This window comes from Xiphophorus couchianus, chromosome 2 (genome assembly GCF_001444195.1).
Source record: "Xiphophorus couchianus chromosome 2, X_couchianus-1.0, whole genome shotgun sequence".
NCBI classification, from domain to species: domain Eukaryota; kingdom Metazoa; phylum Chordata; class Actinopteri; order Cyprinodontiformes; family Poeciliidae; genus Xiphophorus; species Xiphophorus couchianus.
The window spans coordinates 5,437,891-5,465,095 of record NC_040229.1 but is presented as its reverse complement, the minus strand read 5'-3'; the positions used below and the strand labels follow the sequence as shown (position 1 = coordinate 5,465,095).

The following is a 27,205-nucleotide window of genomic DNA, read 5'->3' as shown; positions in this document are numbered from 1 at the left end:
AAAAAGGAGCCGGAAGAAAAAAAAAAAAGTAAAAACCTACCCCTTTCAATAAATAAAAAATATTTTTTCATGGCGGTCTACATTAAATTAAAGCTGCAAACAATATTATTCCATTTATTATTCACTGTTTTGAATTGATTGGTAGTAGAGCATTTTTTAACTCCTAAAAATTTCACAACTATTCTCTATGCACATTTATTTGAATGTTTTACTTTGGAAATCCCACTTCCTTTTGTTATCGCCATCAATTGATCTTAAAACAAATACATTTTAACTGGCAATAATCTCCTTATAATGAGTTCTTCAAAACCCTCAGATTGAGATTTTTAAAAAAATCGAGAAAACAAAAAACATGAAATTTTCTGATGTTAAAAGTCAGATTAGTGGAATAAAAATAAATAAAAAAACACAAACAGAATTTTCCATTCATTTCAGGAAAATAAATTAAATTAATCTCAAGCTTCTAATATGAAAGTCTTAAAATTGTGAGAAAAATATCCATTTTCCAATATTTGATTCAATATTTTCTGATATGAAATCAAAAATTTTCAAAGAATATCTCTGAATCTTTTCAGTCATATTTCTGATAAACATTTTTCTGAATTTTAAGTTGCAACTATGAAATGTGCATTGATATTTCAGTATTGATATCAGAACCTCCTATTTTTTTAGTTTTTTTCACAAATGTCTTTTCACCATCTGAACTTCAGTTTTCTTGAAAAGTGATAATTCTTAAAAATGTACAAATGTCAATTTAACTATTATATTACAGAAACATATGACTGAAGTTTGTGAAAACATTTTTTTCACTCCAAAATGAAACAACTGCAGCTTTGCTGTCATTTTAGTAATAAAATAAACAAACTGTAACTTTTAAAGTTTTATTTTCACACAGAACTAAAATATAATTTTGAACCGAACTTTCAGCCACACTGTGCCGCCAGACAGGAACAGAAGAAAAACCCAAAACTAACAGAACCATGTAAGCAACTTTACAGTTTTTAAATTTTGACATATTTTCTATATATAAAAAAAACAAAAACACATTAAAAGAGGCGGACATTTAAATGTTCCTGATCAGGGACAGCTTTTATAAAAATAAATCCAAATTAAATTTCTCATAGGTACAAAGGTTATTTGAAGCAAACATGCCAGATTTCTTATCCATCAACATCATCTCAGGTAATAAAGCACGAACGTTTTCACCTTTAACTTCTCCAAACAGTATTTGGTTGTTTTTAGTTTTTAACAGCATTTTGTAACAAAAGTCTTCATTGGGTCCGTCAGAATAACGGTTTCTCCTTTAAAACGCTGAAACCAGCTGAAACCGTCAGCAGCTTAAAAAACCAGCTGTTAATTAAAGAAAAGCTGCAAATGGACATTTGTTGGGTTTTATATGCACCAACGCTCACATTATTGATGTGAAAACAAAATAAATATTTAATCTCCCTTCATCTAATTTACAAAATGTTTCCATTTCATATTCAGTAAAATAAATTCATAAAACATATATATATTATTTTCTTTAACATTTTATGCATAGAGCTTTAATGACCCGTTGGCCTTTGAGCAGAAAGCTGCACCTCAGGTCGGTTTAAAAGTCTTTAATGAGGTTTTGGATCTTCCACCGCTGGCCGGTGCATTCCTGGATCACCAGAACCCTGTTCACCATCTCCAGGCAGCGCTTCGTCTGACGGTTCTTCAGCTCTTTTCCCTGGAACAAAATTTAAAAAAGGGTCAAAAACAATAAAACTTAAGAGTTTACGTTTGAACGGTGCAGTAAGTCTGAACTGGTTCTGAAGTCGAACCTGGGTGAAGTCCCAGTATATCCCCATTCCTTTCTGCATGGCCTCTTTGCAGTTGAACAGACCCGGCTCGGTTTTCTTCTCCCCTCTGTCGGTCAGACAGCGGTTGTCGTTGTACTTGTGGGACTTGATGCCGCCGATGTACATCTCACCAGTTTGACGGTAATAGGCCATCTGGAATAAAGACAGGAGAAACGGAGAGGACCAGATCAGTGATGAAATGTTTAGTATTAAATGTTTCAGATCATCAAACTAATTTTATTAGACAAAAATAAGATGTGGTTTTTAAGTAATGAAATTATTAAAGTGTAACTAACCCCGCTGTGAAACAATAAACCGTTTTTCTTTTTTACGTTGTTGTTCACACTGCTAATTAAATGCGACTGAACGGTTTCCGACCCTCAGGAAGAACGTAGCCGTCACCCTGCGGCGCTCTGTAAAGATGGCCGCCGCCGTCATTTAAAGGTGTTATGCTCCTTGATCAGGTTAGGATCGGTCTATGGGTTAAAAAGTCATTCTTAGACAATGAGATTTTACTTTGCTCAGTTCTGCCTATTGTGAGCTGTTTAAGGGCCTTTGTCACTTTAAATCCAAATAAGTTGCTGCTGGCCACGCCCCCAAATTCAACACATGGGAAAATGGCTGCCAACAGATGAGGAGTTATACAACCGTACATTTTTGAAAAGCAGAAGCGACATCTCCTGCACAATCAACCAGAATGCAGCAGGTGGTTTCTGGATGGTGAGTCAACAACAAAACTCTTGTCTTTTCCAGCAGCCATTGTACAGCGCATATGGTGGTAAAACCAGCTGAACAAATGTGCTGGAACTTTGCTTGGGTTGCTAGGTAACGAGAGTAACTCCTGGGGTTGCTAGACGGGCTGGGACTTGCTGCAGTTGCTAGGTAACCAGCTGATTTGTGACGTTACATTCTAGATGTTTTTGAAAGGACTCATTTTCCAGGCACCAAAAACAAACATTTCATTACAAAAAATGGCTGGGTGCTTTTTTAAGCACTTTGGTTGTTTTCAGAAGCAGTAGAAACTGAAATAGAAGTAAAATGTCATAGGGGCCCTTTAAAGTTCTGAATCTGAAAACTCTGCAGGCCTCACTGCGTCTCTCAAGGTCAAAGGTCATGAAGCGACTGTGGGAAAATGGCCTCCATAGGACCAGAACCACGGCTGACCCAAAGGAACATAAAAACTCGCCTCACATTTACCAGAAACATCTTGAAAATCCTCAAGACTTTGATAGCATTTAATAAAAACCTGATGTTTGTTTTTACTCAGATTCTTTTTTTCTGGTGTTAAAATTTATTTGTTGATCTGAAAAATTTAAAAGCAACAAAAAGAAAATCTGTAAGGGAGTGAATACTTTTCCACAGCGCTGTTTGTGACCCGTACCGACCGTTTCTCTTACCTGCGGTCCGTAGTAATGGCAGTCGAAGGAAATGGGCGTGTCGCCGGGGACCGGACCTTGGTCCATGCACAACTCAGAGTCCAGGTTCTTCAGCTGCCAACAGAGGAAGAGGAGGGTGAGGAAGACGCACGGCTCCATCCTGCCGGAGGACAGCTGCAGCCGCTTACCGCGCCGTAAGCTAGCAGGTTGTCCCAGGGGTCCAGTTTGGGGTAAACGTTGTCCAGGTACCATTTGAACGGTTTGCAGTTCAGTCGTTCTCTCAGCTTCTTCCTCTCAGAAACGTCTCCGATGTCGATACCGTGATTCTGCACAGAAAACAAAACGGATCCGTCTGCCTGAAATCTTTACTCACTGCAATCTGACCTGTTTAAGTAAAAAAAATAAATCAGGGCTCCGACTATCGATTATTAATCAATTATTCTGACGATTAATCGGATTTTAAAATTGCCACATTCTGCATATTTTATATCTATCCACTTAAATCTATTTTACACATTATTAGAAATACATTAACAGATGCAAATAAGCAAATAATTAAATTTTTTTTTTTAAATATAAAAAAACATTTTGTATAAAATGGAACATTTCCAGAAAAAGATGAAAAAAAATTTAGGATACGCTTTTTTTTTTTATCCAGCAAAGAACTACAGAACTGACTGCTTTGCTTATTCAATTAAAATATTGTATGTTTATTTATTTCACAATTTATAACTGTTTTTGCAACTACAATTAAAATTTTGCAATGTGACATTTTGAGCCGAAACATTTGGACACACAGTTACAGTCCGTCATCAGCGAGGCGAGAAGAGGAGGCTGCTGCTGCTGAAGTCCTTTAAAAAATGAAAACGTGGCCAATCTGTCTGCTTATTTTTTTATATGTTTTTTCTTGTTTATGTAGATTTTAGATGGGATGCAAAACAATGCAAAATTCCTTGCAAATATTTCTAAACTGGCAACACAAAACGTGATTTTGATTGGGGGACAAAAAATAAAAAATATTATAAAATCTGGGCAGGACTGACCAGAACTCGCTGCTCATGGTGGCAGTTTGTTCTCTGGTTCTGATTCTTCGAACAACGTCTCTTCAGATACTTTAATACGACGTAGTTTTTAAAATTTAATTGAAAACCGAACCTGATCCAGTCAGACTGCAGGTAATGAAGGCCTGTCAGTCATTGCTAATAAAATGTATCTGTGTAATGATTCTGAGACGTTTGCTTTACGCTCATGCGTTGCTTCCTGTCTGCGGCTCTCGCACCTCGAAGGGAATATTCCAGGCCAGGTTGATGTTGTGTTTGTATTCGTCCATCCAGATCTCGGCGACCCTCAGGGCGTTCCTCTTCATGGCGGGCGTCAGGTCCGGCAGGTAGGGCTTGTGGAAACGCTCGATGTGGGCGATCTTTGAGCACGGAACGACCTCGACGCTGCCGCCACATGTCCACACCTAAAATCAACCAGAAAAATAAAAATCGTTATAAAATCTTGCATTATTTCTCTCTTGAAGCCCAACCACAGATTTCACCACTACTCTAAACTATACTCTTATTTTAGTCTATTTAAATAATTATAATACAAACAAAATATTTCTAATGCAAGCAGTTTTAAATACAGTGCAATTATTTTTCTTTATGCCAATAATCCATTTGTTATATTAGAGCAGAAAACCTGAACAAAACAGGAATGAAAGAGCTTTTAAATGAATCACAGTGTGGTGGTTTGTTAGGTCTCCTAGACAACATTTCTCATGGCCTCCTGCTTATCGTGGAAAAAATCATCAGAATTTTCTCGAGTGAAATGAAAGCTGCAGACTTTGCCATCACTACTTTAACAATGAGTTGAGCGTTGCTGGGCGAGTCCGGCGCTGAAAACGTGATGTCACACATTTTACAGCTTGTTTCTTGATTTAAATCAGGAAGATAAGGATAAGAGAACATTTTAAAAAATGATTGAAGCTCTATAGTTGATATTTTTTGGTATTTGGTCTCTGAACGTTGCAGTATATTTTATCACCACCAGTCCAGGAGAACTAACGAAGAATCTGCATAAATGAAAGAAAACAGCAACAATAACCTGCAAATTGCCTCGTCAAACATCCTGACAACTCCTTGGGAGTTTTCCTCTGCAGGTTGTAAAACAAAACTCAACCCGTTAATGCAAACACATAAAAATTATTTAACAACCGCCTGTGTTTGAGTTGGTACTGACCTGTAAACGTCAAGCTGAACGATAATGTTGTTGAACTTAAGATAACAAGACTGAAGATAAATATGAACTGCTGCTGCTGCAGAGCAGCTTCTGAGGAATTCAGTTCATTAACAATTTAAAACGAGCTAAACACCAAACCTTAAAGTCGTGCAGCTGTTCATACGAGTCTCCAGCTATGACAGACAGCTAACCAAGCTAATGTAGATATAAATACGTCACAATCCTCGCCCTCAAGTAGTTTCTTTCATCTTAAAAAAAGAACAAAGATCATTTGGCTCAAAGCGTTAAATATCCTCATTTAATACGGAAACTAAAATTCCTCTTTGGAGAAGCATTTGTCCATCATCTCAAACAGATTTTAATAAAAATGGTTATTAATTCTTTAATATTAGAAGATTATTAAAGGGGCAGTATCATGTATTTTCCAGGGATTTGGTGCTGGAATTTGATCGATTCCACGATGTTGATTTTTTTCCTCAAAGTATCGATTTTTTTATCCGTGAGTATCGATACATTAAATCCTACTTTGAATTGATGACAACTATCACTCTTTGTTTTTTACCCAGTTGCACATGTACATTAAAAATGTCATGTAATGGAAAAATCAGTTACAATTAAATAATGAAATGAAAAAGATAAATTACATTACTTTCTGCATAACCAAATACATGAAGCCACAAAAATAACATTTAAACAAAGCAAATGTATAACAAAAACATTTATTACAGTATTACACCATCAGTTCAATTAATTAAATCCAAGTGTATGGGACAGTCAAAATGTCACCAAAATCTCTCTGTCCCTCTAAAATCTTTCCAAAAATCTTAAAAATTTACCAAATCGTATCGTTTGCTGAATATTGTGATATATATTGTATCGTGGGATGAGTGTATCATTACAACCCTAGCACAACGATGATGTGACCATGTTAACGTCAGCTATCAAAATACTTTAAATGTATATCAAATATTACTAAATAAACTTGCCTTACTAATTTAATGTCTTGAAATTGGGCCTCTGTCTCTTTAAGAAGCTCCTGCTCTTTCTGAAGCTCCGCCTCCAGGAAGTCGTCCCAACATGGCTCCTCTATTAACCCTTAAATGTTTTTACCAGCGTTGCTCTGAGCAGCTGTTTGCTAATTGCTGCTGGCTAGTCTGAAGGAACAGAGTAGAGAAGGAGCTGCATCTCAAAGGCGGGGCTAGGTCCATCCAGATGTTTTACACAGCTGAGTGGTTGCCATGGAGATTAAAGGATTTCTCAAACATTAAAGATCAACACCACAGGTTTATTTTTGATGAGTAAAAAACATTAAAACATGATGGAAGAATAAAAAAGTCAATTTTACACGATACTGTCCCTTAACTTTATTGTATATTTTATCTAGCTAGGTTATTCATTTGGAACATGATAGCAGTATAAAATAATAGACATACAGATGAATCTAATATTTAAGTTTTATGAATCTCAACTGAAGCACTTTTCAAAGGTTAATACATTTTATTATTTTGGTAACTTGTGGTAACATCTAGTGAGTCATCTTTAATTTTTTCCCGTCTCTGATCAGTGGAAATGTTTGTTGAGTTTATAGATTTCATGTTTGGTTTGAGGGACGCGGCGCTTCAACGGCAGAACAGAAAGCAAACACATCTGCTGATCATTATTACTGGATGTAAACAGCAGGAGGCGCTGCAGCCTGGTAACGCCTCCAGTCAAACTTTTTAGATTTACTCACACGAATTCCAAGCTCGACGTTTTCTCCTCCATAAATTTTCATTCCTTCGTCGAGGACTCCGATTTCTCCCAGAAACTTCCTGTCGGCCACCAGGATCCCCATGACCGATGGACTCCTGCAGCGAGAAGACAGCAGAACCGCAGATGAAATTATGCTTCCTTCTGGGCTTCATGCTCAAGTCCAGCCGCTTTACTGAAATCAGGCTTTTCATGCCACTAATTAAAGGGGCTGCATGTGTTTCCCAGGCACACAAAACCATTTTATAGCACAATCAAGTCTCTGCATTACCTTCAGTAACATTTTAAAAAAAGAAAATCCACTTTTCCACTGGTAGTTTAGTTTTGGGGAAAATATCTCGTTATAAAATAATCTTCCAATGAAACCAGTACCTTTTTATAAAATCAATATTAAGGAATTATTTGCTCCTATATCTTTCTAAAACGATATTTAAGTTAACTGTCTTATTTCAGGTGTATTATTGTATTTACACTAGAAAAAGCACCAAAAATACTAAACACTAGTAAGATTTGTGTTTTTGCAGTGCAGCTGAAACAAGTTAACTAGTTTGATATTTTATATTTCCCCAACAGTGGCAGCAACAAACAGCAGGAAGAGATTTTCCTATTATCTGTGTAACAACTATAAAAATAAGAGAAATTGTTTTCCCATGTGTAATAAGGTTGTATTATTCAAAGTAACGGGTGTTGTTGGGGCCCCCTGGTGGTGTGGAGGCCCTCAGCAGCCGTTTCTTTGAGGTTAATAAGAAACATTAAATCAAGGTTGGGAATTAGTGCTTTGATTTGAACATTTTCTATAATGTTTCTGATCATAAACAGACTCCGAATCGGCCGTTAAGAGGACAGGCGTCTCTGAGGTTGAGGAGTTTGGATCCTGCTGGAAGCTCAGAGCAGAGCTGAAGGATGAACTCACTTTCCGGGCCGGGAGCTGTCGTTGTGCTTGTAGTAGTCGGGGGCGAAGCCCTCATACATGCACCACAGCGCCCAGTCGAACGCGTGCGCCGCAGGGAGGTACTGGATGACCTTCAGGTCGTCGAAGTTCACCCTGTCGAAGACGGGCGAAACCACCGTGGTCCGGTCGGCTTTGATCTGCGTCAGCAGCGGTTCGGCCCTGAGAGGCGGACGGAATAAGACATAAAAAACATTTCTCCAGCAGATTCTTCATAGTTCTGCTTTTAGAGACGGAACTGCAGCAGAGATCTTGCTGCGGCAGGCAGGCCTTGCTGCGGCAGGCAGGCCTTGCCTTTCTTTGTCGGTAAACAGAGGTGGAAACAGTCTGTGGGAGCCGCGCCTACATTACAAACAGCTGAACGGATCAGAGAAGCTGAACTGGTCAGGATGTAATCAACAGCATCGGCAATAACAGGGTGTGTTTACTTTACCCCACAGATGCTGAATGAAACCGAGTTCTGGACTCTTTCCAGCACGAAATCCTCTCACCAGGTTCATGCAGAAAGTTTCACCTCAAAATTACTGTTAGAGGAGACCCATTAAGGTTCTTAAGGACCCATTAAGGTTCTTAAGGACCCATTAAGGTTCTTTTTTTTTTTTTTTTTTTCTCCGAAGAGTTTTTGCGGCGCTAGCGGCTCGTATTTTTTGTACAGTAGGCAGACAGGAAGGAGGGTGAGGAGAGGGGGGAAGACATGCGGTAAAGGTCGTCGGGACCGGGAGTCGAACCCGCGACGTCCGCGTCGAGGACTAAGGCCTCCAAACGTGGGGCGTGCTAACCCCCTGCGCCACCACAGCACGCCCCCCCATTAAGATTCTTAAGGACCCATTAAGGTTCTTAAGGACCCATTAAGGTTCCTTTAAACAGGTCCAAACCGTTTCCAATATGACTCCAACGAGTACTTGCAGGCCAAAACATTTACATTTTTTAAAGACTAAAAACAGTTCTATTGAAATTGTTTTACCTGCTTCATGCTAAAATAAACTTAGCATAAAATATTTTACACAAAATAATTCCATTTTTTGTAGGAAAGGAATGTGTAAATTTTTCTAGATTTAACATTTCAGAAGAGTATAATTATCTAACAAAAAAAGGCAGTTACTTCACTTATTTACTCTGGCCTTGATTGAAAAAAAATGTAAAAAGATTGAATCTATTCTCTCAACAAAAACACAAGTTAAGTCATTCTTTATTTTAATACTTGCTGCCAAGTTTTAATAATGTAGTTAAAAGCAGATTTGGGTGTACCAAAGTCTGCTTCATGAAATTGTGACGTATTTGTGAGAAGATTTTAATTTGTGGCTCAGAACGTCTGCATCAACCTCCTGCTCCGGTGGGACCAATCTGTGTCATTCAGGGACCATAACTGGCCCCCGGGCCACTCTTTGGACACCATGGGATACAAAACGTTCTCGTTACATTTTTTATGCAAAATCTTTGAGATTATCAGATTTCACCTGCTCAGTTCCTGTTTTCACCTCTTTGTTACTTTTATGCAAATAAGTTGCAGCTGGCCACGCCCCCTCTGCTAATCATTTACATTTCATTCACATAAAAATGGCTGCAAACAGTCGCAGTTATACAACCGCACACTCTGACCTAGCGCTGGGCCACATGGCTTAAAAATAACATTTATTTTTATCACACCAGATCCGATTTCCAACTTTGATCTATTTTTTTCCTCATTTTCCTAAAAAAACCCAAAACAGGCAGAAGTTGTTTAAAAAGTGGCTTTTATCCTCCCTTCTCTGCATTGAAGAACAGATTATTACATCTGCAATTAATTTTTATTGTTTAATTACAAGATTATAGTCCTAATGTTGGCAGAATAAATGTTGATGTTAAAAGTTAATGAGAAATATCCTGCTACTAACAATAATTTGATGCTGATGTGATTAAAAATGAAGAATTTATTTATCCGTATGCTCAACATTCATTTCATTTTATTTTGATATTTTACATGCAATAGCTACATTACAATAACTTCTGATATCTCCTTTGTTCAGGAAATATTAAAACGTTTTTCTCATATGATTATACCAAAATCATAAAGTCAAAAATACCTATGGGGCAAAAATAATAACAGTTTTAAGAGCTAGAAATAAGAGTTACAAACTGCCAGGTTTTTTTTCTTGCTCAACAATAAGCGTGCAATATTTTATTGTAGTCCATTTTTTTAAGGAAAGCAACGTTCAGGCTAAACCTGACAAGGATTTTTGCCTCATTAAAAGGAAGAAAACCAGTTTGCATATTTTTGGGGACTTATTTGGAAAAAATATGTTCAAAGGTTGAGTACATTCTCATCACAAGAACAGTATTTGGGTCTCTCTCATTGGAAATACTTGTTGTATTTCGTCAAGCTTAATAAAATAATTAAATGCAGATTTTGGTTCATTATAGTCTGATTTAAAGTAAAAGTAACTGAAAGGTAAAAGCTGGTTATTGAAAGATGAACAGCTTCTGTTTCACCCAACATTTTTAGTCTCTCACAAAATCAGATGATGATGTCATGTCTTTCTAGGCTTCTGGTTGGTTAATTCAGAACTACAGCCTATCAGACTGTGCAGACCAGCTGCAGAAAGTGGTTTCCTGTTGGGGTTCTGGTTCCTACCACAGCTCATGGACTTCGATGTGAGCGTCCAAGATGGCCACCACGTCGGCGGTGGCCGCCCTCCAGCCGGACGCTCTGGCGAACGCCAGGCCTTTCTGCTCCGTGTGCCTCACCCTGGTGATCCGCAGGCCCGGGTTCTCCTCCTCCAGTGACTTAATGTACGCATCAAGGTCGCCTTTCAGGTTTTCTGGAATGAAAGCAGAGTGTTGAGGAATCAGGGTGGACAGAAAAGAGCTTTGAAAATGGAGGAACTGGAATGCAAACCAGATTCAAAACAAGTGACACAAATGACGCTTCAATGTGAACAAACAGCAAGACATGAATCAACCACTTGTTTGTTAATACTTTTCACAACACATAGTCAGGACAGGCATGCAAACCCAGTAGTTCCTCCTCACAAATCCGTTTCTAGTCTCTCCAGAGTTTACCGACATGCAACAAGCTTTCATTTCTCTTTTCAACATGCATCAACTAACAGGCGGCATTTCGTAAAACTCAGTAGAAAGGAATTATTTTAGTTTTTACAGCAATACAACTGTGAAAGTTGAGCAGGATATTTTATTTTTAAGGGAGCCGTATTGTGTAAAATCGACTTTTTTGATCTTCCCATCATGTTTTAATGTTTTTCTCTCATTGAAACAAACCTGGAGCGTTTCTATGATTCTTTTCTACACCTGAGTGAAGTTGCCCCACCCCCGTTTTTACTGCACCAACCAGCAATTTTGTCTGATTTGAAGAAGGTGTGGTGGCCAACTCAGTCCTTTAACACATGTTTGAGAAATCCTTTAATCGCTATGGCAACCATTCAGCTGCAAAACACCTGAGTGGACCAAGTCCCCCTACGAGGCCCAGCTCCTCCCCCACTCAGCTCCAACCCAGAACCAACCCGAACCCGGTACCAAACCAACCTGGAACCAACCCAACCCCGACCCAGAACCAACCCCAACCAGGAACCAACCCAACCCGGAACCAAACCAACCCCAACATGGAACCAACCCCAACCCGGAACCAAACAAACCTGGAACCAACCCAACCCCAACATGGAACCAAACCAACCCGAACCCGGTACCAAACCAACCAGGAACCAAACCAACCTGGAACCAACCCAACCAGGAACCAAACCCAACCCGGAACCAACCCAACCTGGAATCAAACCAACCCACCATTGGAGCTGTTGTCGTCCACCATGATGATCTCCTTCAGCAGACGTTTGGGCGTGCGGTTGATGATGCTGCGTAGCGCCCTCTTCAGGATGGACAAGGCCTCGTTCAGGTAGATCAGCACCACTCCCACCGTCGGCAGGTCCTTCTCATACGTCCTCTTCAAACACCTGTTCAGGTGGAGAATCGTGTTCAACAAACTGTTTTATTAAAGTTTGTTTTGATAAACTTGTAAAGTGGAATGTGAGCAAACTGGGTGAAAGGTTAAAGGTCAAATAATTGCAGGTGGAAAGAACAGAGTATTAAGGCCAGAGAAGAAATTTATGATACTTGCCAAAAAAGATGCAAAATTAGCAGAAAAAAAATCGTAAAATTAAAGGAAAAAACTCAATTTTTCAAAAAAGATTTGAAAGCTATAAAAATTTGATGCGTTTCTTGGAAATACTCTGTCATTTCAAAATCCAGCTGCTGATAACAATTTGATGTGTTAAAAAAATAATAATTTCCTTCTTTCTAAAACCAATACCAAACTTGATATTCCTTATTGTATTTATTAGATATGAATTTTTTATGAAACTTGCTCGTTTTTAGCAGAGTTTCATTAAACCTTTTACAGCGTTCATTTAATTAGTTTAAATAATTGAGTTGGATTTATTTATCATTTGTATTGTTACGGCGTTTGTACATTTTGTGTTATGAATAGATATCTCTCTTATAAATGAGAGATTTTATTAATTTTATTATGTTTTATTATTAATTTTATTACGTAATTTTATTATGGAAATATAATAAAATTACTACTTCATTCTGCCATTATTACAATTTTGTTCTCATTATTTTCACTTTATTTTTGTAAATGACTATTCTCGTATTTCAACTATTGTACGACTTTATTCTTGTATTATTTTCACTGTATTCTCATATTATTCTGATTTTACTCTCAAAATGAAAGAAAACATCAGGGCTGGTCGTCTAATATTGCTAGATAAAGTCAGTTTTACCCTTTTTCTCTGGTATCGGGCAGCGGTCGGTCCAGAGGAAGGCGATCGCTCAGGAAAACGTTGTATCCGTACTTCTCAAACAGAGCCTGGGCTTCTTTTTGCTCGTCCTCGGACAGATTCTGCCCCCAGTCCTTGAAGAGGGGCGAGTTGGGGAACAGTTTGTTGGACTTTTTCTGCGGGGCGGGAGCGTCTTCGTGCTGCTGCTCCTTCTGGCCCACCCGAATCTGCATGGCCTGCTGCAGGACGTCTGCAACCTTCCTCTGAGTGTCTCGGTCCTCCTCCAGGATCTTCTGCATCACATCCTGTCTGCGCTCAAATCCTCTCAGGATCTTGGCTGGAAAAAAACGTAGAAAACCACAACGCACATTTACCTCAACTCATCTGTCTAAATTAAAGTTATAAAGAAATTCCTGTAACGTAAAGGGCAAAAAATAAGAAGCAATGCAAAATAAGACAGAAGAAAATTCTATTTCAAATTCTTCCTCTTCTGTTTTATGTAAAATATACTCATTTAAATTTAGAAAAAACAAATGAGGCCAAACAGGAAATGATTTCCAGTCTTCCAGAACAATACATTCATTTAAAATGCCATTTTATTCTTTTATGGTTTGTGATTTCCTTAAGTAGATTTTTAAATTTTATTTGTGTCATAACTCTGAATTCTCAGAAAAAGGGCTATAAAGTTTATCACTGTTAAGTTGCAGATAAGGACAGAGTCAACTGAGGTGGTGCAGTTGTAAAAGAGGGACAGCGTAACGCATGGCGGAGTGAGGAGGAGGAGGAGGAGGAGGAAGGTTGGCATCTCATCTTTCTTTAAGATGATAATAACTTCTTAAGATCTGAAAACAGATCAATTATTCAATTCACTTTATTATGCAATTGGTCCATGTCTATATTAATATTGTTTTTGGTTGATTTTTCCAAGCTGCTTATGTAACAGAGAAAAAGTGTGCATGTGAATTTTACCCAAAATAATAATAATAATAATAATAGTATGTATTTATAATGAGACTTTTAATTGATGCATATAGAAGTGGCTGCATGCAACGGGTCCTTCAGGCGCTCTCCCGGCTTCCCCACCAGGATCCTGAGGAAAGCTGTGAGTGAAGCAGCTCTTCACTACATTGTTTTTTACTTAGGGTCATATTTTTATAGTTCAACAATTAACAAAATACTGTAAGAACATCTACGAATATAATTTGTAAAGTTTCCACGTGGCTGGGCTGAAAACTTTGACCCTCTGAGTGGGAGCTGCTCCAGTTGGCGGCTGACCACCAAGTCACGACACTAACTGAGTCTTTTATTTTCCAGTTGTGGGGCCACCATGCAGTCAAAGGTCACATTGTGAAGAGTGATTCATTCTGTCATTGAAGAAGGTGACAACCAAGCGAGGCAGGTTACACTGGTTACACTGGTTACACTTATTTAGTAAACGTTTATTGACTGTTTGTTTTTTTATTAAATACATAGGAAGTCGTTTTTATTGTAGAAGAAACTATATATATATATAAATATATATTTCCTGTAAGTTGTTTTAAAATTGTGGTTCCACTTTTGACCAAAGTCCCGGTCGAATTTCAACGCCAGCCTGGTTTATTAGAGTCCGGAGATAAAATAATATAATTTTTAACTTTTATAAGAGCAGACTCAGCACTGGGTCGAAATATAAAACTGGACTGAAATCAATCTAAAACTAGGTCGTTTTCTAAAAACTATTTAAAGTAGTAAAACCAACTTTTTCTACAAACATTTGACAAGAAAAGGAAACAAGTTAGATGGCAAACTTCTGATTTATCCAACTCATCATTTTTGTTTAAAGATTTAGAAAAAGCTGTTTTTGCCTTTCTTTAGAACACAGTCCTGTTTTACATTAATTTCAGTCCAGTTTTAGAAATCAGACAAAAAATACCCAAGTTGTGCTTTTAAGTAATTTTTGCTCAGAGATGGGATGTTTAAAAAAAAAGTGGAAATCCTCTCCAAGCACCTTAGCAGGTAAAAAGTCCAGTCATCAGTTGGGATTGAATGTTGTGCGCAGCCTCAGTGAGGAAAACCCGGCGGATGGAGAGAAACTCACTGAGGTTGTTGAGGCTTCGCTCCAGGTTGGAGAAGCTCCCGACGGCCCGGTCCGGGTCCAGCTGCCTCCCGGTCCTCTCCCCGGCCTCATGCCCGGTCCGCAGGAACATCCCCAGGTAAAGCAGGAGCCCCACGCACCCCGCGATTAGCACCCCCCGCTTGAAGGACACCGCTCTCATGATGGAACCGAACCGAACTGAACCGAACCGAGACTGGAAGCATCCAGCCTGCAGCACCGAGTAAAACCTGCGAGCTTCCTGCACCGACAGGTTCGGCAGGTGCTCGCTGCTGCTTTGGACTGGCAGTAAAGCGTTGCGGAGCGCAGGTGTGTCTAATAAACAGTGACGTCATCTGAAGTAGGGCGTGGCCTAGTCGTTATAATTAAACGTCTGGAACCTGTTGGTCAACTTCACACAAACATAATGCAGAACATTCTCCAGTTCTAACAATCAGGATGACGCAGAAAGCAACAGGTGCGACGGGTTCGTCCCACAAGTATTCATACCGCTGGACATTCAGGTTTATGCTTTTAACTCATAAAAATCTAAAAATGATGACATATCCATTTACACTCAAAAAACTACTTGTTCAATTTACTTAATACAGTTAGTGTCAACAGTTCCCTCGAAACTTAGATATGTTGAGTATAAATAAATCTAAAAGTATTTCATTATGCTGACTTTGAGATGTTTTTATAAATAGAGCTTAACTGTCTTTAATAAAACCTTTCAAAAATATTGTGCAGCTTCAACCTGACTTAGAGTAACAATCACTGAGTTTTGCTTTGCTTCACTCATGAATTAATGATTAATCAATTAATTTAGCAGCAGTAATTTTAGTTTGACTTATGAAACAAAGATCTCCACACAGTGTAGTTAAATAAATTAACTAACTAATTACACCACTTTTAATTTATGGATCAAACATTTATTACCATGTGATAACATTTCACAAATAACAAACAAAGTGCCAAAGTATAGCAGCGTAACGCCTCATTGTAAAACAAACAAGCAATTCACTGAAAAGATCAAATTTTACCCACAATCCATCACTGACGCCACATGACAAACAGCTAAACACAACAAATCAACATTTTCCATCTTCTTCATTGGTCTTCACAATATTAATGTTCAATAAAGAGTAAATGTCTTTAGATGAGTCTATTCTCTAAATTCTCCCAAGGTGTGTGTGTGTGTGTGTGTGTGTGTGTGTGTGTGTGTGTGTGTGTGTGTGTGTGTGTGTGTGCGTGTGCGTGTGTGTGTGTGTGTGTGTGCGTGTGTGTGTGTGTGTGTGTGTGCGTGTGTGTGTGCGTGTGTGTGCGTGCGTGTGTGTGTGTGTGGTTGTGTGTCCTGTCTGTCTCTGTGTTGCCCGGCGACAGACTGGCAACCTGTCCAGGTGACCCCGCCTCTCGGCCGAAACGTTCGCTGGAGAGGCAGCAGCTCCTTCTGACCCCACGAGGGTCAAGGGTGGAAAGAAAGTGGATGGATGGAGTTTTTTCACTCACATTAATTCCACAGTTTGCTGCTTTATGACATAAGGATTTGGCAGGTCATGTTCAGCATCTGACCACATAGGAAACAATAACAAATATTTGCAAGTTATTTTTTTCTGACATGTGAGAATTTGTTTTGCACCATTTGGGGAAAAACTGTGAGTGACTCAAAGAAAACAATTTGTGTCTTACTGAAGAATTTGAAGAAGAAGAAGAAGAAGAAGAAGAAGAAGTGGAACAGCTGTTACAAAACTCTTCCAGGATTTTTCTCTACAACTTTAACTTCTCAGTTACAACCACAAATATAAAACTATAGCACCAGAGACACCGTCCGTCCATCCGTCCGTCCAGAGGACACATCGCCCCCCAGGACATTCTGGTGTCCCCAGCAGACATCTGATCATCTGATCATCTGATCTCGCCTCTTTATTTAGGTTCTGGCTACAGGTGAAGGTAGATGATGCAGTAAATCTAAAGCAGGTGACGTCCTGAACCGTCTGTCCGTTTCCTGCTGCATCATAAACGTTTTTATGATGTGAGCCCCAGCTGTGGCTGAGTGGCGCTAGGCTGTGGTGACGAGGTTCTGGATGGTCCAGTTCTGGCCGCTGCAGCGCTGGATGACCAGCTGGTAGTCCAGGTATTCTCCTGGAGCGATCTCCAGACATCGCCGCGTAGCTTTGTTCCTTATTTCTCGACCCTGTGAAGATTTGATCGAACAATAATCAATCAATCAAGTTTATTAGTGCAGCACATTTCAGCAACAAGACATCATAGAGTCAACGATGATGAAAACCAGTAACAGACATTTTGTCAAGTGTCATTGATAAAATTATCAATGTGTCGGTCCATGTTTCAGCGTTCAGTCTGGATTTAAAGGAACTCAGCAGCTGCCAAAGAATTGAGCAAATTGAAATGACAAAAATAAATTTACTTCATGGAAACACGGCAACTTTGAAAAATCTCATGATTTTTTATTAAACGTTTCTGTGAAGGGATGAAGTCTTTTTTCAAATAGATGTATTTTTCTGAACTGCAATGGAAACATTGTGATCAATAACCGGATGATACTACTGGCAGAAAAGACAAAGACAAGGACAGGAAGTGGAGGAGGATGATGGTTTGTTTTTGTTTTTATGGGATGTGCAGCCGGCTCCACCAGAACTCTCACTGCATCAGTTCATAAAACGTTGTGAGTCTTTCCAACGTATTGAATCTGACATTCTTCTGTAAAATGGCCGACTACAAGTTCCCCAAAACGCTTCATACGTAACCGCTCCGAGGTAGGCGGGGCTTGTTGCTCCAATGCCTGAACAAAACGCCAACGTCTCCTCTGATTGGCTGACAGACGATGAGCGCTGGCGTCACAGCTGAATTATGAATATAGCTCATGTGTTTAAATCTGTTGCTGCCTTTATTTTTAAAAACTTATTATGTGAACAAGCTGGATATTATTATTATTATTATTATTATTATTATTATTCAAATGTGATTTTAATTTCATATCCTGTTTAATGGAAACACTGCAACTGCAAAATTGCTTTTTTTATTTTTACATTAGCAAAATATTGAAACAGTTTTGTGCACATTTGTAATGGAAACACAGATACTGCAGTAATTAATACAACTGAGGACAAATGCATAGATGAGTTTCTCTAGATGTTGCTGAGACATTCAGATGATAGAAGGCCGACTTTGTAACTGTCTTTATGTGGCTCTGAATTCTCAGGTCAGAGGTCATCCTGATCTCTAGTTTCTGGCTGTAATAACTGAAGTTGTGTGTTGACTCTAGATTGTTCCTCTTGAGGTCCAAAGATAAAAACTTCAGTTTTCATTTGTGAGACAATTTCAGATCACAGACAGAAAGCACTGACATGGTTCCCATGGTTCCCATGGTTCCCATGGCTCCCATAGCTCCCATCACTCCCATGGCTCCCATTGCTCCCAGCTCACCTGCCTGAAGTCCCAGTTCATGTGTAACTGGTTCAGCCTTGCTGTGTTGCACTCATGCAGAGTGGGAATGCTTCCGGAGCCCGGATCCACCAGGCAGCGGTTCCGGCTGTATTTATGGGACCTCAGGCCACCGATGATGATTTCACCCTCTGTGTTGTAGAAACATTTCTGCAGGGACGGAAACACGCTCACGTTTTGTATTAATTCAGTATGAGCTTGTGTTAATGATTCTCTGTGATACCTGCGGTTCCTCGAGGTGGCAGTCGTATAAGACCGGGATGCTGCCAGGAACGTCTCCCTGATCCACACACTGCTGCTTTACCAGGCTGTTCTGCAGCTGAGCAGAGATCCGGGTCACCAAACCCTCCGAACATCCTGAATTCATTTATCTAAAGCTAAGGTCTTAAAATGTCTTAAAATTACTCAAAGGAAAGTTTAAGTGGTCTTAAAAGCGATAATTTAATTACTATTTTTAATGTTTACGTCTTAAATTTGGTCGTGGCAGAATTAGCTAATCTTGTTTATGTAGCTTTTTTTGTCTCGGAGGATTTTTTTGTAAAGAAAAGGTTTAAGTGGGACGCTGACGTCTGCTTTACATTCTGGCTTGAGACGTTTGAGACTCTAGTTTCTTCTGGACGTCTAAAAATCCCCTGAGTTGTTGCTGTTTTACTGTTATGACTTCTCTCAGTTAAAACAGAAGATATTGTGGTTTTAATAAGATTTAATAATGAGATTAATAAATGAATGACATTTAAATCTCATTATCATGAGAATGTTTTCTCATTTTAACAAGATACTGCTCCCACATTTATTTCCAAGTTCTGCCAGTTAAATGCTTCCATACAACAGGATCCCTCAAACAATCCTTACATTTATAGCTTTTTTCAGTCTTATACTTAAATCAAGGTGGGACTAAAAACTTAAATTCAGTTTATTTCTATTCACAAAAAATATTGTCTTGAAGCACTCTACAGAAAAACTCATATTTTGATATAAGAAGGTCTTAAAAAGTCTTAAATTGGACTTGTGTACGTCTTGTGTTCATGTATTTTTAAAAGCATATTAATGTGAAGTAACTGAACTCCTGAAACGGTTCTCACCACACCGTAGCCCAGGATGTCGTCCCATCGCTCCAGACTCGGGTAAACGTTCTCCAGGTACCAACTGAAAGGTTTACATTCCAGCTTCTCTCTCAGGATTTTCCTCTTGGACACGTCGCCGATATCGATACCGTGGTCCTGATTACAATAAACATCAGATATTACAGTTTTACACTTGGTAAAATTCATGTTAGAAGATGAAACTAAATCAGGTGAATAATTATTTTAATCATTAGAGTGAAGCTAATGTTCCTACATTTTGCCTTTTTTCTTGATTATTATTTATCCACTAATTAAAGATTAGAGTTAAAATTCAATGTTTAGTCCAGATTATCCATCCATCCATCCATCCATCCATCTTCTTCTTATCCGAGGTCGGGTCGCGGGGGTAGCAGCTTCAGAAGGGAGGCCCAGACTTCCCTCTCCCCAGCCACTTCTTCCAGCTCCTCCGGGGGAATCCCGAGGCGTTCCCAGGCCAGCCGAGAGACATAGTCTCTCCAGTGTGTCCTGGGTCTTCCCCGGGGCCTCCTCCCGGTGGGACGTGCCCGGAACACCTCACCAGGGAGGCGTCCAGGAGGCATCCTGACCAGATGCCCGAGCCACCTCAACTGGCTCCTCTCGATGTGAAGGAGCAGCGGCTCTACTCTGAGTCCCTCCCGGATGACTGAGCTTCTCACCCTATCTCTAAGGGAGAGCCCAGCCACCCTACGAAGAAAACCCATTTCTGCCGCTTGTATCCGCGATCTCGTTCTTTCGGTCATGACCCAAAGCTCATGACCATAGATGAGGGTGAGAACGTAGATCGACCGGTAAATCGAGAGCTTCGCTTTTTGGCTCAGCTCTCTCTTCACCACGACGGACCGGTACAGCGCCCGCTTGACAGCAGACGCTGCGCCAATCCGCCTGTCGATCTCCCGCTCCCTTCTTCCCCCATTCGTGAACAAGATCCCGAGATACTTAAACTCCTCCACTTGGGGCAGGACACCCCCCCTGACCCGGAGAAGGCACTCTACCCTTTTCCAGCTCAAGACCATGGCCTCGGATTTGGAGGCACTGATCCCCATCCCGGCCGCTTCACACTCGGCTGCGAACCGATCCAGCGAGAGCTGGATCGGTTCCAGTCCAGATTATAAAAGGTAAAACTCTCTCAACACATTTATTTACATCCTTGTTAAAATATGAGTCTTTATTGGTGTCCTTAAGAAACATATTGCATTTCAGTTCAATTCAAAAATACTTTATTGATTGAAATAAAACAATTCATTTTAATTAACTAAATAAAATGAATTAATATTTCCATTTGTGGAGCCATGTTTGCTGTGCTAGCTAATAAATGAGTAATTAATATTTATTGTTGTTACTATTATCATTTTCACAATAGTACCACAGAATATCTTGATAAAACTTTAAGTGTAAATTTCAATAGCAGCTTTTTTAAATACACTCATTTGAACTAAATTACCCACCTGATCTTAGCGCTGAAACTTTTATCAAAAAACTTTAGTTTCTTCTAAATTTATTTGTTTTAATTTCAATTTGCAAAACTTTATGGTCAGAGCAAAATAACCATAAAGTCAATTTGCAATTTCTGAATTTGAAAAAAGTTTTTAAAAAATCACAAAAGAAAGTCTTGCTACATTTTCTGACATTGAGCAAAGAGAAATAATTTCAGTGATTCTAACTGACTTAAAACAATTTGGTCTGATTAACTTCAGACAGAGATAAAAACGTGTGCAGGTGTTTTTTTATTGGGTAAATTTATGATTGTTGTCACATATTTGCAGACCTCTGACGCCTTTTATCGGTTATTTATGGGTCAGATATTTGTCACAGCTGGATCCTTGGTTGACCTGATCAATTTACACGTGTAAACCAGCCTGGCTGTAAATGACGATTTTAGCACATTAACTGATGCATCTGTGTATATTGAAAGAATAAAGGTTGAACACAGCTTATATAACAACTAAAATAACATTAATATGTGCACTTAATTTAACGGGAGTGGCAATAATTATTGAGGTTACTGTAAGTTGGGGGTTTGAAACCCTGAAGGTCGTCTGGTGTGTTTCAGATCATTAACTTGGTCCAGATGTGTCCAGGTGTGTTGGACACATCCATGAAGAGACTAAATTATAAAGCTTTTCTCTTTCACTCATATTGACAACACACTTAGCTGGAAGCCTCGTATTGAATATACTAGAAATAAAATTCCAATATTGCTTAATATAAGATTTAATAAATCTTATATTCCTCTTTGTTTATGGCCTATTTGTCATGTTGCTCAGAAATTTATTTGCTTTTCCTATCTGAACTATTTGGATATTAGTTAAGTTACAAAAAAAGCAATTATGCTTATTAATAAAGTTTGATATTGCGAACAAATTAATAAACTATTTAAAGTAATACTTTAAAATTTAGAGACATTATTCATATAATAATACTGGAAATAATGCATAAAACGCTAAACAAAAGTCGTCAGAAATGATTTAAGTTGAGAGAGAATAAATATATTTATGAGGTTTGTTAATATTTGAACATTTTAAAGAGAAAAGCCCAATAAAATCTAGATGAGTTTCAGAAACTGGAATAAATTGAGTGATGATTTCAAATTATGTGCTTTTTTGGTGAGCTTTAAAAGAGCATTGAAACGTATTATCTGTGTTGTGTAACCATGTATATAAATACATATTTAAATATAAATGTGTGTATGTGTACTTGTCTATGAATATGGTAGAAAAGTCTTTCTTTTTTGGTAACTTATAGGATTTTAAAGAAGTATTTTTGTTTTCTTTTCTGTAATATTGTTAATTTACCAAAATGAAGTGAATTTGACCTTTGCTGACCTTCAGAGGGACGTTCCAGGCAATAAAAACGTTTTTCTTGTATTCGTCCAACCAAATCTCTGCGAGCCTCAGCGCGTTCCTCCTCATGGACGGGTTCAGATCTGGTGCGTACGGTTTGTGAGCTCTCTCGATGTGAGCGACCCTGGAGCAAGGCACGACCTCCACGCTTCCTCCACACAGCCACGCCTGGGCAGCCAACACAGGGGTCAAAGTTCAGCTCTGATCCAGTCAGCCATTGTTTTTTTGCCTCCAACACTCACGCGGATCCCGAGCTCCACGTTTTCCCCTCCATAAACTGTCATGCCTCCATCAAGTCCTCCAATTTCTCCGAGAAAACCTCGGTCTGCTGCAAAGATTCCCATAAGAGACGGACTCCTGCACGAAAGATCAGAGTCTGAGAAAAACCAGCCTTGTTGACGCTGCCATCTTTAAAGGGCTGGAAATGCCGGTGTGACGAAGGAAAAACAACATATTTACATGCCCCTATCGATTGTGAGATATTTTTAGAACAACCTGAAGGATTTGAGGTGGTAACAGAGACAGGAGAAAAATTAGTCTGTAAGCTCAATAAGTCTTTTTATGGTCTGAAACAGTCAGGACAAAATTGGAATAAAATGTTACATGATTTCCTTATTGAAAATAACTTTGTGCAGAACCCTGCTGACTATTGTGTTTACAGTAAAGAAAATGAACATGAGAGAGTGATCTTTTGGGTTGATGACCTTATTATTGCAGCTAGTAATGATCAATCAAACAATCCGCTAATAGCATAGCAACTTTTCCATTTAGGATTTTTACTAACTTTGAATATGTTCAGCGCATCTAGCTTCTTCTAAATTACTTCTAATGATTTTTATTTGCCTATTTTGTAAACTTACAATTGATTAAAGTTTAATATCTGTTAGTAAGTTTTGGTTATCTACTGTGAATAATTCTTCAAGTACTTAGACCTTTTTTTTGATGTTCTTAGTTATTTTCCACATCGTTACGCTGCAGTTCTGTTTCCTCTCCTAATATTCTCCATAACGAAGTGCAGGAAATTAAGTTTGTTTTGTACCCAGAATGCATTGCTGTACTTCCACAGTAAATATTTGCTGATGTCCTGGCTGAAGCCATATTGTGGTCAGTTAACCAAATTAGCAACAGAATTAACAAATATCAATAATGACAAACCTGAAACCATGAGTGAAAGATCTGCTCTAAAGAATCGCTTCCTGGAGGAAATGAAACCTGATCCTGCTAATGTTAGGGCTGGAACGTCAGAAACATTCATTTTGATGAATTAATTATAAATATTTTAGCATGTTAAGCATTTTTATGCAACTAATTGCTTCTTTTTCTACATAGAAAAATAAAAGGTATCAAAATGGTTGAATTTAGTATGTCGGTGCTTTAGCATTAGCTTCTGCTAAGTTCTGTTCCGTGTGTGTATTACTTTAGCATTAGCATGGTTATGGTTAGTGCTTTAGCGTTAGCACAGCTAACTTTAGTTCACCGCTCAGAACCAATAAAATCATCAAAGTCAAAGTTTTGATGATCCGGTCGGTTCAGATTCTGATAAACGCCTTTAGTAGCACTTTGCTACATTTAGCTAATTTCTGTCTGAAGTTCTTTGTGTTTTTATTTTTGTTTTCTTACATTTTGGACATAATTTAAAATGTTACATTTTTAAAAATTAGTAACAAAGATCATGGCTCTTTGATTTTTCATCTCACTGGTATAGTTTACTTCTCTCTGGTGGAAAAAAAAGGTTTCATCATGTCTTAACATAATTGAGAGTCTAATCTAATAATCTAATAATTACTGGTTTGGTCTTTCCAACCTACTTCTGAGGCTGTGATTCATCCACATCGTTCCAGTTTGGTTTGAAGAACTCGTACATGCACCACAGGGCCCAGTCAAAGCCCTGAGCAAACGACATGTGTCTTTGCACATGCAGATCATCAAAGTGGAGCTTTTCAAACACAGGAGACACCACAACGGTTCTGTCAGCTTTGATCTGGGCCAGCAGAGGTTCTGCCCTGCAGAGGAAATAACAAAGTAAACGTTTTAAACAGCTCAGCAGGAGAAGATGTTGGATTTTTGTGTTTTGTGCGTACCATCCTCTTGTAGCTTCAATGTGAGCATCTAAAATGGCCACTACGTCTCCAGTGGCATGCTCCCAGCCGCTGGTCCGGGATTTTGGTCAACTGCAAATTACGTAATCCCTGAGCCGCGTCAGTGCGGGCAGCTCTGTTCTTAATCAGAAAGCGCACAGTTATGTAGTTTTCCCGCTTTTAGACTTTCTCTCCAGCCCCCCGCTCCAACGTGTTGTGGTTTCCCCCCACCCCCGACACAAACACACCGCTGCAGGTTGTCCGGGTTTTCCCAAAGTAAAATATGGTCACCCTATATTAAGCAGAGTTTTCAAGTGGATGAAATGCAAAAGCAAATAAAATGTTTTTGTTTTCCCAGATATCCAGCTATGTGTGAACCAGGCCGGAGAATGCTGAGGTGGCAGCGTCATGCTGTGGGGTGATTTACTGCAGCAGAACCACCATGAGTTTTACCCTCTATCAGAGGAAAACATGAGACTATTAAAAAAAAAACGAAAATCTGGAGCAGAACTGAGCCCTGCAACATGACGATGACCCAAAACGTTCCAGTAGATCCACAGAGAACTGGCTGGGAAAAACCCAGGGCCTAGTCAAAGCCCAGATCTCATTCAGATGCTGTGCCTCAAACATCTCAAGAAATACAAGCTTAAACATTTGTCTGTGAACTTGACTTTAAAAAGTCTGAAGTTGGACTGGGCTCACTGTAGGTGCTGTGGTCGTCCACCAGGATGATTTCCCTCAGCAGGCGTTGAGGCGTGTTGGTGATGACGCTTCGCACCGCCCTCTTAATCACAGAGAGCGCCTCGTTAACGTAGATCAGCACCACGCTGACGCTGGGCAGGGCGCTGGGGTATTTCTTCTTCAGACATCTGCGTGTTTGGTTGGAGAAGATCTGTGACTCCATCAGGAAATGTGTCATCGTTTGTTGTTTTCAGCGACTCTTACCTGGGATCTCTCATGTCAGGAAGTTCCCGGTTGAGGGCGATCTGGTTGCTGAGGAAAGCGTTGTAGCCATAAATCTGAAAAAGAGCTACGGCCTCCTTCTGCTGCTCCTCTGACAGGCCGTCGCCCCACTTCACAAACAGCTCAGAGTTTGGGTACAACTTCTGCGCCGCCTTTTTGGGCTCTTTTTGGTTTTCATTTGGAGAAAGTTCTTCTGGTGAGTTTTTCTTTTCAGGTTTCTCTAGTAGATTTGCTTTTTGGGGGAAATTTAAAACAATAATTTAATTTCAGAGACAGCAGAAGGTATGCACAGTTTTCCTTTAGAGGTTACGTCAGGCAGTAACCGCAATGTTTTCTAAGCATAAACCAAGTGGGAGCAATTACAAAGAAAGGAGCTTTGCGGATTTACTCTTTAAAGCTGCAGAATGTGACTTTAATAAAATATATGTTTATATATATATTTGTTAAAACTGTCACCATGTTGTGACAGTTTGTCATGAGACAAATAATCTGTTAAAATATCGCACATTTGGAGGCCTTAGACCCACGGACGTCGTGGGTTCGACTCCCGGTCCCGACGACCTTTGCCGCATGTCCTCCTTCAAAAATGGCGCCGGCTCAGCTGGCTGCCTGCAGACGCAGCTCCTGTCATGTGTGTTAATCTGTGTATAAAAAATTCTTGCTGTAACTGTGAAATAATTTCCCTGCTGGGATGAATAAAGTAATTCTTCTTCTTATCTCCTCCACCTCCTCCCTGATCTGCTACTGCCATCTGAAGAAATGAACCAAAAACAACCAATCAGAGCCAGGAGGCGGGTCTTAGTGCTGTCAATTAAGCTCATGTACTGGCTGCTAAATGTGCTACTGGCAGAGAAACAACTCACCTTTACAAAAGCCATTTATCTGCTGTCATTGGTGGCTATGCCAAACTAGCCTTAACCTTCGCAACAGAAAAAGAATGATTGACAACACTAAGACCCGCCTCCTGGCTCTGATTGGTTGTTTCTGGTTAGTGCTGGGAGAAATCCGAGGAACAGATTATCTGTCTCACAGCAAACTGCCATTACATGGTGACAGTTTTAATAAATATGTAAAATAAAAATCTTTTTATAAAAGTTACTCACTGCAGCTTTAACTGACTGAATTCTGTTAAATAATTAAAATCTTTTCTCACCTAGCTTGTTTAGACTCTCTTGAATCCTGTCCAGTTTTCGGTTCATGGCTTCCTGGTTTGTGACGTGTTTCTGACGCGGTTTTTCTTCTCTCCACCACCCAGTCATGAAGATAATTAGATACACGAAGAATAAAAAAGCTCCAATCACTCCTACTCTAAAATAAGCCCTCATAGCTGCTGCAGATGAAAAATCAAGTCAGAGTCGTTCTGTTCTGGCCACCATGCAGGAACTCCTCAGCTGCACAGCTCCAGTTCAGACCATAAAACGCGTCTTATCTGAAAGATAATATTAACTTGCAGATGGACTTTCAGTGAGTTGTTTACATTCTGCCAACCAAACCAGGATTGGGAACATTAGCAACTGTAAAAGCCTGGACTGAGATTTAATGTTCTCAAAATGTGACTGATGACTGTTTTATGGGTTTAGAGTAAAGTCTGTATTTACATGATTCCATGTTTCTCGATTAGTTCTGCTCTTCCAGGATGAAAAAACAAATATTTAAAAAGCCGAGACACATTAACACAATACAGGACAAATTATGATTAAAATGACATTATATATAAACAATGTTTGCAGCTTTAAAATGTTCAGTTAAAGACAAACGTCTCATATGAACAAATACCTGTAATTTTTGTT

At 39.2% G+C, this 27,205-nt stretch overlaps 2 protein-coding genes and 1 long non-coding RNA gene across 5 annotated transcripts; 1 reads left to right on the top strand and 2 right to left on the bottom strand.

Moving 5' to 3' along the window:
* Window positions 1-867: 867 nt before the first annotated feature.
* LOC114149887 (probable polypeptide N-acetylgalactosaminyltransferase 8) lies at window positions 868-15,277 on the bottom strand. Its single transcript, XM_028025991.1, has 11 exons — window positions 14,973-15,277; window positions 12,899-13,232; window positions 11,901-12,067; window positions 10,738-10,924; window positions 8,091-8,288; window positions 7,161-7,275; window positions 4,482-4,667; window positions 3,391-3,528; window positions 3,224-3,316; window positions 1,809-1,979; window positions 868-1,714 (listed from the first exon to the last, which is right to left on the bottom strand). The coding sequence occupies exons 1-11, from the start codon at window positions 15,148-15,150 to the stop codon at window positions 1,595-1,597; spliced, it is 1,887 nt and encodes a 628-aa protein (XP_027881792.1). The 5' UTR covers window positions 15,151-15,277; the 3' UTR covers window positions 868-1,594.
* LOC114149910 (uncharacterized) lies at window positions 8,423-9,825 on the top strand. Of its 3 annotated transcripts, none has more exons than XR_003596630.1 (2): window positions 8,423-8,672; window positions 8,940-9,825. It is a non-coding gene; the product is annotated as an uncharacterized LOC114149910 (long non-coding RNA). The 3 variants fall into 3 exon arrangements; XR_003596631.1 differs by having other exon boundaries at window positions 8,423-8,712; window positions 8,960-9,825; XR_003596629.1 differs by having other exon boundaries at window positions 8,423-8,712.
* A 1,273-nt stretch (window positions 15,278-16,550) lies between the features above and the next one.
* Window positions 16,551-26,845, bottom strand: LOC114152213 (probable polypeptide N-acetylgalactosaminyltransferase 8). The gene is made up of 11 exons (XM_028030033.1): window positions 26,569-26,845; window positions 25,398-25,647; window positions 25,102-25,321; window positions 24,456-24,538; window positions 24,183-24,377; window positions 22,617-22,731; window positions 22,357-22,542; window positions 19,514-19,651; window positions 18,655-18,750; window positions 18,414-18,581; window positions 16,551-17,160 (listed from the first exon to the last, which is right to left on the bottom strand). The coding sequence occupies exons 1-11, from the start codon at window positions 26,738-26,740 to the stop codon at window positions 17,026-17,028; spliced, it is 1,758 nt and encodes a 585-aa protein (XP_027885834.1). The 5' UTR covers window positions 26,741-26,845; the 3' UTR covers window positions 16,551-17,025.
* Between the last annotated feature and the right edge of the window lie 360 nt (window positions 26,846-27,205).